At 39.2% G+C, this 16,341-nt stretch overlaps 1 protein-coding gene across 2 annotated transcripts in view; it reads left to right on the top strand.

Annotated features, from left to right (window-relative positions):
* The window catches only part of tenm1 (teneurin transmembrane protein 1), a 220,131-nt gene that overhangs the window by 142,927 nt on the left and 60,863 nt on the right, over nt 1-16,341 (top strand). For both annotated transcript variants that reach the window (XM_061786698.1, XM_061786697.1), the window contains 3 exons: nt 7,868-8,011; nt 10,948-11,200; nt 11,880-11,900. In XM_061786698.1, coding sequence (XP_061642682.1) covers nt 7,868-8,011; nt 10,948-11,200; nt 11,880-11,900 — 418 coding nt within the window. The remainder of the gene's footprint in view (nt 1-7,867; nt 8,012-10,947; nt 11,201-11,879; nt 11,901-16,341) is intronic.

Here is a 16,341-nt window from a genome sequence, read left to right as displayed (position 1 = left end):
TATGAATAAAGATACTTTATTTAAGCTCATACCAAACAGTGAAGCCATCAGATAATCATTACCCTCTCAGAGAGGACTTTCTCCTTACATTCAAGTTTTGCAAGATATACTTTTCTGACTTTTAAGCAACAAGAGATCAGATTTGCAGTGAATCTGGGTTTTTTTTTGTAGCTTCATTATATTAGCATAGACTGAGTGATTTAAGTGCCTTTCATTTTGTAATTCAGAGTAAGCCAATTATGTTCAATGACTCAAGATTTTGGCATACTGTTATTGTGCCTCAAAAAATTTAGCTCAAACCACGCATCATTTTCAGGTAGCTGTATAGGGAAGCCTGATTAGAAAATGTCACGTGACGGACCATTATGTCTGCACTCAACCAGACTTCTGCTGAGGAACCTGATTTAGAGAGATTGTAAGATTGATAGCTCCATTCATCCATTTTCTGAGTCACTTATCCTCACAAGGGTCGCGGGAGTGCTGGAGCCTATCCCAGCTATCATCGGGCATGAGGCGGGGTACACCCTGAACTGGTTGCCAGCCAATCGCAGGGCACAGAGAAACAAACAATCATTCGCACTCACATTCACACTTATGGGCAATTTAGAGTCTTCAGTTAACCTACCATGCATGTTTTTGGGATGTGGGAGGAAACTGGAGTGCCCGGAGAAAACCCACGCAGGCACGGGGAGAACATGCAAACTCCACACAGGCGGGGTCGGGGATTGAACCCCGGTCCTAAGAACTGTGAGGCAGACGCCTTAAGCAGTCGTCCACCGTACCGCAGATTGATAGCTGATGAATTCATATTCATTGAGGTCTTCTTGTGTTCTTTTGTAAACTACAGAATAAACAGAGTACAGTAGTAGTAGTTTCATGCTAGGGCATTGAATAGGTTGAAACAATATATTTACCAATGATTTAGAAGACCTTGATAAGCACTCTCAGTAAAGAAGTACATTGAAATGAAGCAATGGAAGGTTGAAATCTCAACAAATAAACTGTGGAGAAACTGGTAGTTAAATACCATCTGCAGCAGCAGGTAGGAGACACTTGAGGGCAGTTTTGAGAGAACTGGCTCTATGGAGAAAATGTGTGCAGTCATTCAAGTTAACATAGTGTACTGTGTATGAAGGGTTGACATGAAGTGGGCCCATTGTCTATTTTTCCACCAAATTCTTCCAAATTTGTAAATTTTAGATGCTATAACTTATTTATTTATACTTATTAATTAAGTGCAATACTGCAGGTTATTACATTTCACTATAGCATAAACAAGTACTATAAATACATCTTCCCATGCCACATTATGGTTGTTACTACCCTTTAACTATTTGTCTTGCCGTCATCACAGACTTGCCTATGCATTTGAATATTATTGATTTTAACAGTAAATTTAGGAATTCATATTTGCAAGTTGAATCTGTATATATTCTGATTCTGATTATTAGTAGTAATAATACTAGTAGTAGTAGTAGTAGTGGTAGTGGTAGTAGTAGTAGCAGTAGCAGTAATAACAGTAGTAGTGTTTTTATTATTACAGCATAATCCAGTAATGTGCACAGTTGGAAGCGACACATATAAAGCAAATAACAGTGAACTAATCTGCAGTCAGTGGGAAATAATTGCCTTCCAATAAAAATTATAATGGTAGGTAAATGTTTGTTGTTGCTTTTATCGATTGCCAAGGTTAGCAAGTTTTGCCTTTCATTTGGTTTAAAGGTCCTGACAGATTGAATCAGTTAAGAGTTGATACAATGCAACTTCCATGGCCAAATACAGCCTGCTTTGTTCACATTATTCAACCTCCAATTTGTTCAGCTTTCCAATTAATTGCTTTCAGTACAAAATAATGTAACTTGAATTAATCTCTCCCAAAGGCAAACTTTTGCCACCATATTTTTTGTATTTACTGTATGGGTAATGTTTTATCTAATACGTTACCACTTATTTACTCTTTGCCATACGGTATCCTTCTGAAGCGGCTTCAGAAAAAGCTAAAGCGAAACATCTACAACATGAAAATATTCATTTAGATGCTCAGTCAAATGAAGTACCATGAGATTTGCTAAATTCTTGTGAAACTGAAGTTTGGTGAAACCTTGGTCAATTTTCAGATTTTTAATACCCAGGGCACTCAACATTGGAATTCCTTCTCTCCTTTAAACACAAACTCATACAGATGTCTATGTTTTTTGAACAACATAACTCAACTTGGAAAGTATTCTGGCTTATAAAAACTGGCTGCAGGCATTGCGCAAATCAAAAACTCAAGATACATTTTGGGACATATACTGTAATTTAGTCTGTGGGCACTGTAATCTTTAAAGGGCATAGAAGTCGTTACTGTTTTCAACCTCTAACAGGCCATATAAAATAACAGCAGGCTGTTGACATGTTCTATAAAGGCTGTTTTTTTTTAATATAATAAGTTCACTTTTCTCTATGACATTGCAACTGCAAGATACAAAATACTCATATAGTACTTGGAAACTTTCCGTAAACAAATCAAAAGGTTTTCTTTTGCTTTTATTCTTTTCCACTCATCTCTGTCTCAAGTCTGTCACCTTTTGTTCAAGCAAATTTTCCCTTGTTCTCTTTACCGCCTTCTTGTAACAGTGATCTCTCTCTTCCATCTTTGAACTTCCTCCTTCTGCTCCATTCTGTCTCATCTCCCCTCTTGCCTTCCTTGTCTCATGCTGTCCACTTGTTCTTTCCTCTGTACCCTTGTTCTCCCCTAAACCTTCCCCCTCTGGACTTCCTGGTGCTTTCCTGGAACAGCGACCCACACCAACAATGATTGTATGTCCAAATATACACACAACCAAAGAGTTTGAGAGAAAGGGAGATCATGCTCTGTTTGCTGGGGTGAACACATGCCTGAGGCTTCAACAGAGGGGAAGGAAAGTTTTCATTTGTGTGCTATAGTGCATGTGCGTCTTATTGTTTGTAAGGGAGTGTGAACGTACCCAACCGCATGTGCCCCGCCTGTAAATACACCTTGAGTAATACTGCGGTGTGGAAACACACTTTGCACTTTTCTTGGCTTTGCTCTTGTTTCTCAGTTTTGTGGTAATGGTTCTGGATTGAGGTTCTTGGGATTCTATAGACATCAGCAGCTTTTTAACAGCGCCTCTCTAAAAGCAATGAAGTTCCCTGACAGAAAATTCAATTAAAGACCATGTCAAGTGATTTCTGTGTTTTGTTTCTAAATACATTCAATATGTTTGAAGCTAAGGGCTGAAAACTATTTAGTACGGAATTGTTGTGCTAGTGTTAAACTCTTTTCACCATTTCAGTTTTATGGATTTTTGGGGCGTGTCTAGTACGCACTTGGGCTTTCTGGCATGAGTCGGCCCTCCCACACTATATAAGTACTGAGCGCTGTCATTCCATCAGTGGCTGTTCGGCGCAATTACGAGTTACTTATTAATAATAGCTTGGTCCAGTTCTACCACTAAAGCGTGCTGTTAGCCATCAAGCTATGCCTACAACTGGAAAAATGCATCTTCCTTCAAGTGTTATGCCACGTGTGGCGCACGGAGTGAGGCGATGGAAAATTGGACAGCTTCGCTGCCAGTCTGTGAGCCCTTTATCGGCTAGTAGCTAGTAACCACTACCAGGCTTGCCGACTGGCATTGGGGCAGTTCGATACTCCACAGCCTTGCTCCATGCGCCGCACGTAGATCTACTCAACAGAGATGTTGCAGGGAAAGTTAACTGTTTATTATGTTTGCTAGCCCGCAAGCTCGCCAGATGGGAAGCAGAGTCTTCCAATATGTCAGCACCTCGCTCCGTGTTGTTGTATGTACGTCCACATAGGTCCACATAGACACTTCAGGGAAAGTTAACTGTTTATTAATTATGACCACAGCACAATTAAGCTTGATCTTACGCCAATTAGCTGAGTGCCCGCCATTTGATACACTTATCTCTGTCCCGGCTGTTCATTACAATATAGCAAATTTAACTACAAATTCAACATTCATTCTTTCTCCCTCATGCTCATCACTGAGTGCGTCATCAAAGATATGACCAACATCTTGTAACCCTGATCAACTTACATGTACACCTGAATGACGGATAAGAATGTTAACCTTCTCCTTAAATTGTTGCCTGCATGGTTGATAATGTTTTATGGTAGCGACAAATTGATTCACTCAGTTTTATGACAGATGGGATATAAATGTACACCAATAACAGAGGACCTTGATTGATGCCAAATCTTCTGTAGTCAGGTTCTTTTTTGGGGGAATTCAATTATGGGTTATGTAATGTTCTAGTTTCCAATTTTTTTCCAAATACATAATTGAGTTGTGTTACATAAATAATTTTAAAACTCTTCATTTTAGACAAAACTTTAAAAGAATGGAGGGGTGTTAAATTGTCTTTTGTTTAAAACCACAGTCAATTCTATCAGGCTCAAGTTCTTACCTGCATTGATTTGCCTGACTGTTACAAGTATGATGATTGCATTTTGGCATTCTGGCCCTGTATTAAAAGAAAAAGTTTAAAGCTCAATTTAAGATCTGATGACAATATTCCTAACCTAGGTTGCTATCCTAATATATTTGTTTTTGCCACATCTTTACTGAATGGAGCCACTGGGTTTACCTTGTTTGCCTTTTGTGATTTCCCTCTTTTTAAAGTGAATTTTACACCCTTGAGTACATGTCAATTCACATTTGGGTCGGCAATGAACCAAGTGAGAGAGATCAGTCCCTCGAGTATTTGACAGTGGCAGGTCCTCCTTTGCAACATTTGTGTCAGAGATGTCAAATTGTGTTTTTAGCTCTACTTTATAAATCTATTTGTTGTGAGTGTGACTTTTTTTCAATGCCTCTGCATTAACTGCAATCATCTCCTACTGGTTGGAATATAAAGTGTTGTTTTGTTCCTTGTATTTGGATAATAACACGGAGAGGACATGACGTGACTGTTGTTAATATTAAACAAAGACAGTAAAATGTGTAGAAAACCTTAACTTTGAGTAGTATGTCTATAAAATGTCTATAATTTTTGTACTTCTTGGACAACATTCAGAACTGACTGTGACAAAAATGAGGCTGTCCTTGATGTCTTACTAATTTTATCCAAGTAAGGCAAACATTAATATAAACTTGTGCGTTTAGCCTGCACATATTCTATTCTGACTTAAACAATTGGTGACATTTTTCCTCATTTTGACTGGATAATAAACTCTTATAAATAAAAAGCCACGTTTACTGTATGTCTGCTGCGAAATGTACATATTTTATTTTTATACAATTGGGATTTTTATTAGCAATTTGGTGGCCTTTTTTTTTGTCTGATTCAAAGGTTAATTTGCTGGCAAGCTCAGTGGGAAGCTGCACAGTATATCAATACAACTAAGATGCTAGGCACCAAATTCTAGGGCTCTTTCATAGAAGACAGACTCCTTTTGATTATTCTGCTACTTCATACTGATCTATGCAGACAGATTCACTGATGAGGTTTTGCTGTACAGTCCTTTCATCTGGCTCAGCACAAGATACAATATAGCTTTGAGAGAGATTGAATTCAACTTCACTGTTACTGCAGGCACACCGCCAAAGAAATGAAGTCAATATATTTCCATAGGGGTTGAACATCCTAACCCTGGTCACTAAAGACTCCATCAGTATGCACTGATTACAGAGCGCTTGAGAGCAACATGAATTGTCAAGTGTCTCACTGAAAACAGCTGATCACTGAAGTCTGTTTTCGAAATGTTTATGAATACTAACATTCAACTAAAAAAAAATTATTGAATATACAGTAAAACTAAAAGATAATCATTTGTACCAAAATAGGACACTTGATTTCACACAAGAATTAAAGAAGACACGACTGTACAAAATGTTATACTTCATATAAAACATTTTCACAACCCTGTTCAAATTTTTTCCATCCATCCGTCCATTTTCTGAGCCTCTTATCCTCACAAGGGTCGCGGGAGTCCTGGAGCCAATCCCAGCTATCATCGGGCAGGAGGCGGGGTACACCCTAAACTGGTTGCCAGCCAATCGCAGAGCACATATAAACAAACAACCATTCGCACTCACATTCACACCTACGGGCAATTTAGACTCTTCAATTAACCTACCATGCATGTTTTGGGATGTGGGAGGAAACCGAAGTGCCCGGAGAAAACCCACGCAGGCACGGGGAGAACATGCAAACTCCACACCGGATTGAACCCCGAACCTCAGAACTGTGAGGCAGACGCACGTTTTTGTGATGTACAAAATGAAAAATAATTTCAAAACTGTTTTCCACCAATAATTTGCCCCATAAAATGTACAACTCAATTGCCACCACCATGTTTCACTGTAGGTATGGTGTACTTTTAGTGATCAAAAAGTTCAACCTTGGTTTCATCAGACCAAACTATATTTTCCCACATGCGTTTCGGAAATTCTAAATGTGTTTTTGCAAAATTTGGAAACCAAGGTTTAACCTGGCAACAGGGGTATGTAGATTTATACTGTATAGCCACTGTATTTGTACAGAAGCGAGAACGCTATAATCAACTTGTTGAACTATACTGTTTGTTTTCCTCCCATGTCAAATGATTGTGAAGAGTAATATTTTAAATAATATACAGTCTAGTAAGTTGCTGTTAGGTGGATATTTGTCATTATTTAAAGGTGAAATTGAGCAACTGATGACTAGGGTGGGTTAAGAAATTTGTTGTCATTTTTAAGTTAGTGTAAGTGACAAAATAAATAGAGAAACAACATGTCTCAGATGCATACTGATGCATACTGGTCAAGTTCGAAAAGGTCAAATCAAAATCTGAAGAAAACCGCAATTTCTGTAAAAACAAGTATCTAGATGAAATAACCATTGCCATATACATCAACAAGGTATAAATCCTCCAGATTTTACTTCACCCAGAAAATGACACAAATGGATTTATACCACTCTAGTACTCTGTGGCTGAATTATACATTATATTGTTTATATAGTGTTTAAACTCAATCAACTCCACTTTATTTGTAGAGCGCTTTAACAATTAACTCATATCCATCAATCCATCCATTTTCTAGACCGCTTATCCTCACTTGGGTCGTGGGTATGCTGGAGCCTATCCCAGCTTACTGCGGGCAGGAGGCGGGGTACACCCTTAACAGATTGCCAACCAATCGCAGGGCACATATAAAAAAAAAAAAAAAAAAAAAACATTTACACTCACATTCACACCTACGGACAATTTAGAGTCTTCAATTAACCTAGCATGCATGTTTTTGGGATGTGGGAAGAAACCGGAGTACCATGCAGGCACGGGGAGAACATGTAAACTGAACACAGGGGAGGCCAGATTTGAATCCGGGTCCTCAAAGCTGTGAGGCGTATGTTCTAACCAGTTGTCCACCGTTCCGCCCACATATACATCCATTTTCTGAGCCACTTCTCCTCACTAGGGTCGCCAGAACTGGTTGCCAGCCAATCGCAGGGCTCATAGAAACAAACAACCATTCACACTCACATTCACACCTACGGGCAATTTAGAGTCTTCAATTAACCTGAATGCATGTTTTTGGGATGTGGGAGGAAACCGGAGTGCCTGGAGAAAACCCACGCAGGCACGGGGAGAACATGCAAACTCCACACAGGCAGGGCCGGGGATTGAACCCCGGTCCTCAGAACTGTGAGGCAGATGCTCTAACCAGTCGTCCACCGTGCCGCTCCACATATACATTATACTCCTAATTCTAAAATGTAGTAAATTGTTTAAGTAGGTTATATAAAGAATGCTAGACCATGTAGAAATTTTTGAGCAGTCTGATTCTGTTCTGCTGGACATCCTAATGGCATGTATATACACTAATTCCCTCATCTATGTTCATATGTCCGCTTTTAGTATCAGTCGGCTATGAGTATGAATCGTGTCCTGGAGTTATTCAGTGGGAGAAGAGGACAGCTCTCATACAGGCTTTTGAGTTGGTGCCCTCTCACCTCGGAGGTTGGTCCCTAGACAAACATCATTCCCTCAACATTCGTAGTGGTGAGTATATCCCAGTACATATTGAGTCAAACTTGAAGATTTTGTACGTTTGTTTTCAGAAACTGTTCCACTCCTGCTCCAAAATTGGTTAGCTGAACTCATATTAAATAGAAAAACGATTCCTATAAAAGAAAACATCTCAAAATTAAAATTATTACGTGTATAATGCAAGTACAATAATTACTAAATGTATGTTTTAATGTTTTTTAAACCACATTCCTCAATAATGACAAGGCCTGAAGAAACTGCATGCAAAGAGCTATTTAATTGTACATTTCAATATACAGTGTTTCTTGTAAAATTATAAGCTCCCAACTACTGTAACTGCTTCTCGGCCTCCCCTAAAAATTTAAAAAGAAGACCTCAGTGAGGGTCAGGTTGCTGACACTTTTTCTGTAATTCATCATTTTAAATGTCAGTATAGGCAGATCAATTAAATCCATGTTGTTTTTGGTAAAGGTCTTTGTGATTGTAAAATCAGTTTATCACTGCACTCCACCAGCTTTGGTAGCTAGCAAATGGGCTGTGGGAAAAAAAACAAAAAAAACTGCAGTGTGCTCACACCATTGTCTGGCAATAGAAACAGTAAAATGCAAATGCAACCAACTGTATAATGAATTTGGCTACATTAAAACACACGAGTAGTAATTAAAGAGAGCAGAGGCTGTGTAAAAGTTAAACGCTGCATCAGCTGTGCATCAGCCTCTGGCACCAGCAGGACACTGGACAGGGTGGTCAAAAGGACATTTTCTGACAGATTTTTTTCAACGCCAAAATCATGTTTTTTATTTTATCACCTGGTACGTATGTTGTCTTTTTTGTGTGCTACTGCCCTCATAAAATAGTGATTTGTTAGGGTGTCTGATATGATCCAGTCATAAAACTGACTTGACTGGAACAATAACTAATGTGGATGCTTCCTTTATTATTTCAATAACAAATGCTGAACCGCTTTCATTCTCCAGCAGTGGGATGACTGGCACTATTTCCAGTGAACCTCCACATAGTCGCATTTTGGTATTCACAAAGTCACCTATTTGTGTATTTTTTTGGGGAACCTATCCTATATTATTCATTGAAAAAACTTAACTATTTGCTGTTTTTGTTCTCAGTCCAAAACCATGTCTGATATAAAAATATTGTTTTGGCCCCATCAGGCGGCATCTTGCTACCAAATAACTATGTTGAACTGATCTTCATTTAGTCAGGCCATATAGCCTGGCCTTGGAGAAAAACAAAGTGCTTTACCACCATCCTGTTGCATTTATAAGCAATTGCAAACATTTGTACATGGGCATCAATTACCACTGGATATTTTTATTTTTATTTATTTTTTTGTGGCAGAAGGGCTTGGTCCCCAGTGCATTTTTCTTCTTCACTTATAAAATTCTTCTATTCTTTACAACCTACTTGGTTCTTCTTTTAGTTAGTCCTATGATTATCAAGTTATGTGATTTATTATGGTGAATTAAATGTAAGAGCTTGGTGTGACTTGGCTGACATGGATCTGACCAAGTAGGTCCCTGAAGCAGGGTAAACACACGTTTGTTAATAAACCAATTGTTTAATGTGAGATACCCCACATGACAAGTGTGTGCTTACTTCTCTTATATTGTGTAGTGTACCCGAGATGAACAACAGAGAACGCCACACTCACAATATCACTATGTCTCCGCTAGCTAGCAGTCCACTCCCCCAAACCAGATGTTTGGCTTAGTATCTAGACTGACCTGTGAGAGGCAACATAATGCCACAAGGCACCCAGACTGACAGAAAATACAAGGAAAAAGAAAGTAGTAGTAGTAGAAGAAGAAATAAAATAACTAAGTAACTACACTGTGGTTGCAAACTCTTCTCCTTGTCATTTTTATTGTAGTGGATAACTTCAGAGACATGTTTTACAAGCACTCAACAACAACTGGTTGATCCTCTATTTATGTCCGATAAAGAACAAACATCCAGTCAGTCCTAATTGTCTATTGATTAGTTTCACATCCCACCACCAAGTTTGTGACTCGACCCAACTTGGTGTTGCCCACACACATACACACATTTGTGATCTTAAATATTGAAGAGGTTTGACTTTTACGATTGTCTCCCCCGACTGTTTTACGAGCAGATCAGAGAGGAAAAAACACTCTTACTACACCCTAAACCGAAGGATACTCAGTGAGGATAATCTTTTAGAGATATCCAATAATCAGGCTTTGGGAGTGACTGCAATTTGGCCCAATTATCAGTATGTGTGTACGCTGCTTAAAGCATGACACATTTATTATAGTCGATCACGACAAAAGGAAAGCTATCCAAACACTGTGACAGCTCTCCAAGAGAGATGGTGTAGAATCTACAGCACAGGTCACAAAACAAACTTGTAGTGAAACACTCCACTAAACAATGTATAAACAGAGTGTAAGTAAAGGACAGAGGGAGGGGGAGGCAATTGGACACAGGTGCAGAACACTAGCTCAAGTTAGCTGATCACACTAACTATATTTATATTTTATGAGGAAAGTCATAAAATATCCACAGGAACAAAGGAGACGACAGTTAAGGGGACCTATGAAATAAAATGCAACCTTCTCTATAAAACAAAGTATTTACTAAACAGCCCCAGAACTAACATTTATGTACATGGTTACATGCATAACTTTGTTGAACATTTTGGAACATTAGCAGTTACACTGCAGTTATATTTTGATGTTAGCTGCAGATATTGTTATTTTTATATACTATATGTTACATCTTGTAGTTACTGCAATGGTTTGTTCTAGAAATAATTAGTGGACATATTAGTTATGCATTTGCAAGCTCTCTGTTGGACAGTGCGGAGAACCACAAGGGACTATCTCGCCTCCACTTTTAGTGTTCCAATATACAGCAAGTGTAAATATAAGTGATAATATACAGTAATTAACCCATTTGTCTTTTCCCAGGAATCCTCCACAAAGGAAATGGGGAAAATGTCTTCCTCTCCCAGCAGCCCGCCGTTATCGCCACAGTTATGGGTAACGGATTCTACCGGAGCGTCCCCTGCGGGCCAAGCTGCAGTGGTGCAGCCCGTGATATGATGCTATATGGTCCTGTGGCACTGTCCAGTGGCCCTGATGGTTCTCTTTATGTTGGAGACTTCAACTTCATCCGCAGGGTACATCCAGATGGATATACCAGAACCATATTGGAACTAAAGTAAGTTGGAGGCAGAATTTAAGCATGGGATTGAACATAATTGCATTAAAATTAACTGGCATACAGTATGAAAACATACAGTATATGAGTTAGTATGGCTTTAGATCTCATTAGAATATGTCTTTGCGATCTCTTTGATTTAAATTTACCTTCATGCAGAAGCAGTGTATGTGCCTTTTTGACTCTCTTCTCAAACTCTAATCTACTTCTTTTGGCAGAGTCTTTACTGTGAAATGATGTTTTTGTGGTGGATTATGACAATATCACACTGTGCTGGAGGCACTACAATCTCTATTGCTCCATTTTCTCAAGCATCGTATCTCAATGGAATTTCAGTCATTTGTCCTGTAAAACATTATTTTTATGTAACTTATATTTGCTGCCATATTGCATCTCTTACCAATACTTCTGCTTCAGATTTTCATCATGCCTATATTTAATACTTTACTTTCCTGCAGGAAGAAATAGAAAACAGCTTCCTGCGTGGATTAATAATTAATATGAAACAATGTAGTCATTTAAATCAACCCTAATCATACTTTATGGGGATAAAACTCTTACTGTGGCTTGTGATTTTTATTTTATTTTTTATTTTTTTCGTTAGTTTTTGCTTGAATTGTGAGTTACATATTTGCCTTCTTTTTTTTTTCCAATGCTCCACATCATGGCATATTATCAGGAACCGGGACACCAGACACAGGTGAGAAGTAGCGATTAACACCACTTTTGTATGCATACACAACAACAACAAGGGATGTGATAGGATAAATCTTAAGGGCTGCTTTGTGGATGCAGCACCTTACGGTCTTTCTGATCCTGATTCGAAGAATGCCTGTGACCTGGTTTGACCACGTGGTTGTTGCTGGCTATGAGCGTTGTAAGCAGTGTAGGCTCTTTACACCATGTCCACAGAAAATTAGACATGTCATAGAGTGTAAAGTATGTGTGTGAATTGCCTCAACCTTGTTGTATGGGCACCTCTATCAAGGTTTAGTGAATATCAAACATGTGTACGTGACCACGAGAGTTTTAAAATATGTCGTATGCCAAAGGATAGCATGTTACTATAGTATATGTCTCCAAGTGTGAAAATGTAGGTTTACGGGTGATGCTATTGTGTAGCCGGCCATACCCAGCCAACAACATGGAAAGGTTGATTAGCTCTACTGATTCAAGAAGAGTGAATTATATTGGGGGGGGAAGCTAAAAAGTGCTAAGTTTAAAGTTACTTAAACCTGAGTGGTAAATATTTGAATGAATATGGCAAAACTCTGAAATTATGTCTTTGATGGATAATCAACCTTGAAAACAATATATGGTGTCGATATACCAGGCCATCAAATCATCTGACAGGCAGTTGTCGGCAAATGTCAGACCAAAATAAGTAACGTTGTAAACCCTAATGCAGGGAGTGTATTCTTCTAGAGGCACTTAAGATACCCTTTCGTCACCCTGGGGGTTTCTCCTTTACTTCCTGCCTCTATGTCTGCTTTTTACTGTTTGGAGCACATTTCATTTTGTATGCTATACTATTGTTCTCCCAAGTCAAATGCATTAATTATTCATCCATATTCAGCTCACAAAGCTTTCATATTCACATTTTTTCCCTGCAAAGTGTCTATCAGAAAGCAGGGTTTAAAGCAAGGTGTTCTCAGAGGGGAGACAATATGGGATGTACTCAGCGTGAAACCATTGTCTGTTCTTTGCCATCAAAAGGAACACACAAGGGGAAGAAGTCCTCTACAATATAGTCTGAGAGACCTAGACAGTCAAGATGACCGAGTCATTTAGCTTGGAAAGCTGTTTTTTTATGACATGATAATGGAACAGAAGAGGCTACAGTGACATTATTTCTGATTTGTTTGTTATGTTAATTTACCTTAAATTGGATAAATGCCTTTTGAGATGAGCCTCTAATTTAAAAACAAACAAACAAACAAAAACAGTTGTTATTTGCAATCTGCTATGTGCACCGGCAATGCTTCCTGAAACTTTAAGAGGCCCAACAAATATTTTATGCTGCACAGAGCAGTGACACACTTTGAAACTCACTGAAAAACTCTCCTTGGATCAAGTTTAAATTATGTATGTGCAATTCAGTGCAGAGTTCTGAAAACAGTTTTATGCTTAATGGACTCAATGACTGACAGCCCCTGGACTATCCTGCATTATTTTATTGTAAGAGCTAAGGATCTTCATGTTGATGTACATGTGTATGTGAATGAATGTGGTTGGATGCTTGTTGGTGGTCGGAGGGGTCGCAGGCGCAGAATGGCAGCCACGATTCGATCAGACTGCCCCAGGGCAGCTGTGGGTACCATAGTAGCTTAACCACCACTAGGGTGTGACTGTGGAGTGAATCAATAATGTGTCCATTTGTAAAGCATCTTTGAGTGCCTTGCAAAGCACTATATAAGTGGTCTGCATTAATATCACGATGGAGTTTACTCCCTGGAGTGTTTTAATTAGATCAGGGCTATTCAGTTAAAATTTAAAGACACCAACTGTCAAAAAAAGTACAATCCTATAATATTCCATCAATATTTATTGATTTCACATTAATATGTACAAAGTAAATAAAATACCTGAACCAATATAAAGAAAATGGTTAGAGTCACATCAGTTGGAGTTGCTGCCTTCTTAAAAATATATATAATCTGTTAGTAATATTAACAATTTACTGTCTTTAAATCCTTTTTTTAATGATTGGTTATTTTGTCTTTCCTGTCATCTACAACATAATCTGTTACCCTGAACTTGCCGTTTTTGATTCACCTCACTGCTTGCCTACCTAAAACGCACCCACTTGCTCTACTAGCTAAACTGCCTGAATATAGTGTTACCCCGCAATGGAGACCGAGCCCTGCTGCGATTAGTGAAAATCTCTAGCCCTCCCCTTAAAAAGGTTTATAATTGGCAAGATGGTGGCAAAGCACTACTTTTCTGTTAGATCAGACCAGAACATTCCCCCAAAAACAGGTCAACTGGTGTGTAGTGAGTCGTGCATTTGTGAGAAAACACTAATTGTGACACTTAGGGGGAGTTATAATGCACATGATTGATTGCATTGCCTGTGTATATACATTCACTCCCATAAAAACACAAAAAAACAACAAAGCCAGAAAGCTGCATAAATTGAAATACAACTTGTAAAAGAATATTCATTGCGTACAGGTCATGCCGGTTACAGTGTTTTTCAAAATGATAGGGCTGGGTCCAGATCTAGAACGTGATTCATCTATTGAGAAATATTCGTCGTTCAAATCAGTTAACCCAAGGTCAAACTAAGGTAGGATTTTGAGCCAGATTGCCCCTTCCAGCCAAAGTCAGCGAGACCCAATTAATGGCTATCTCTCAAGATTATCCTGACCGATTATCCCTTGTTGTGTGTGTGTTTAGAGTGTTTATTTATTTATATTTATATTTTTTGTGGTGCCCCGGACTTCGTGATTGTGACATGAAATAAACGATAGCCAATTAGGAAGCGACTTGAAGCTCGCTCTGTTGCCCGAGTTTAGTAATGGAAGAGAGACTGGTTGAGTTGAGTGCTTGTAATCCATATCCTGCAAGTCAGTCACCATAATCGAATTTAGAAGGAGAATTTGCGATTGCAAAGCAGTTACCAGATATGCTAACAGCTAGCCGAGCTACTGCTAAGGCGACTACTGCTGATACTAGTAGTAGTAGTACATTGCAGATTTAGACAGCAAGTCATGACATTAATTCATGGGTACTGTATAGTGGGTACGGAAAGTTTTAGACCCCCTTAAATGTGTCAGTCTTTGTTGTATTGCAGCCATTTGCTAAAATCATTTAAGTTCATGGTTTTCCTCATTAATGTACACACAGCACCCCATATTGACAGAAAAAAAACTGAATTGTTGAAAGTTTTGCAGATTTATTAAAAAAGAAAAACTGAAATATCACACAGCCATAAGTATTCAGACCCTTTGCTCAGTATTTTGTAGAAGCAATCCTTTTGAGCTAATACAGCCATGAGTCTTTTTGGAAATGATGCAACAAGTTTTTCACACCTGGATTTGGGGATCATCTGCCATTCCTCCTTGCAGATCCTCTCCAGTTCTGTCAGGTTGGATGGTGAACGTTGGTGGGCAGCCATTTTCAGGTCTTTCCAGAGATGCTCAATTCGGTTTAAGTGAGAGCTCTGGCCGGGCCATTCAAGAACAGTCACGGAGTTGTTCTGAAGCCAATCATTCGGTATTTTAGCTGTATGCTTAGGGTCATTGTCTTGTTTGATGGTGAACCTTCGGCCCAGCCTGAGGTTATGAGCACTCTGGAGACGGTTTTCGTCCAGGATATCCCTGTATTTGGCCAAATTCATCTTTCCTTCCATCGCAACCAGTCGTCCTGTCCTTGCAGCTGAAAAATACCCCCACAACATGATGCTGCCACCACCATGCTTCACTGTTGGGACTGTATTGGACAGGTGATGAGCAGTGCCTGGTTTTCCCCACACATACCACTTACAATTAAGGCCAACAATTTCTATCTTGGTCTCATCAGACCAGAGAATATTATTTCTCACCATCTTGGAGTCCTTCAGCTGTTTTTTAGCAAACTCCATGCAGGCTTTCATGTGTCTTACACTGAGGAGAAGCTTCCGTCGAGCTACTCTGCCATAAAGCCCCGGCTGGTGGAGGGCTGCAATGATGGTTGACTTTCTAGAACTTTCGCCCATCCCCAGACTGCATCTCGGAGCTCAGCCACAGTGATCTTTGGGTTATTTTTTACCTCGCTCACCCAGGCTCTTCTCCCCCGATTGCTCAGTTTGGCCGGACGGCCAGCTCTCGGAAGGGTTCTGGTCGTCCCAAACGTCTTCCGTTTAAGGATTATGGAGGCCACTGTGCTCTTACGAACCTTAAGTGCAGCAGAAATTTTGTTGTAACCTTGGCCAGATCTGCCTTGCTACAATTCTGTCTCTGAGCTCTTCAGGCAGTTCCTTTGACCTCATGATTCTCATTTGCTGTGACATGCAATGTGAGCTGTAAAGTCTTATATAGACAGGGGTGTGGCTTTCCCATTCAAGTCCAATCAGTATAATCAAACACAGCTGGACTCCAATGAAGGTGTAGAACCATCTTAAGGATGATCAAAAGAAATGGAGAGCACCCAAATTAAAT

Source organism: Phyllopteryx taeniolatus, chromosome 10, assembly GCF_024500385.1.
Source record: "Phyllopteryx taeniolatus isolate TA_2022b chromosome 10, UOR_Ptae_1.2, whole genome shotgun sequence".
Classification (NCBI taxonomy): domain Eukaryota; kingdom Metazoa; phylum Chordata; class Actinopteri; order Syngnathiformes; family Syngnathidae; genus Phyllopteryx; species Phyllopteryx taeniolatus.
The sequence above is the reverse complement of the archived record's forward strand: the minus strand, read 5'-3'. Positions and strand labels throughout refer to the sequence as shown.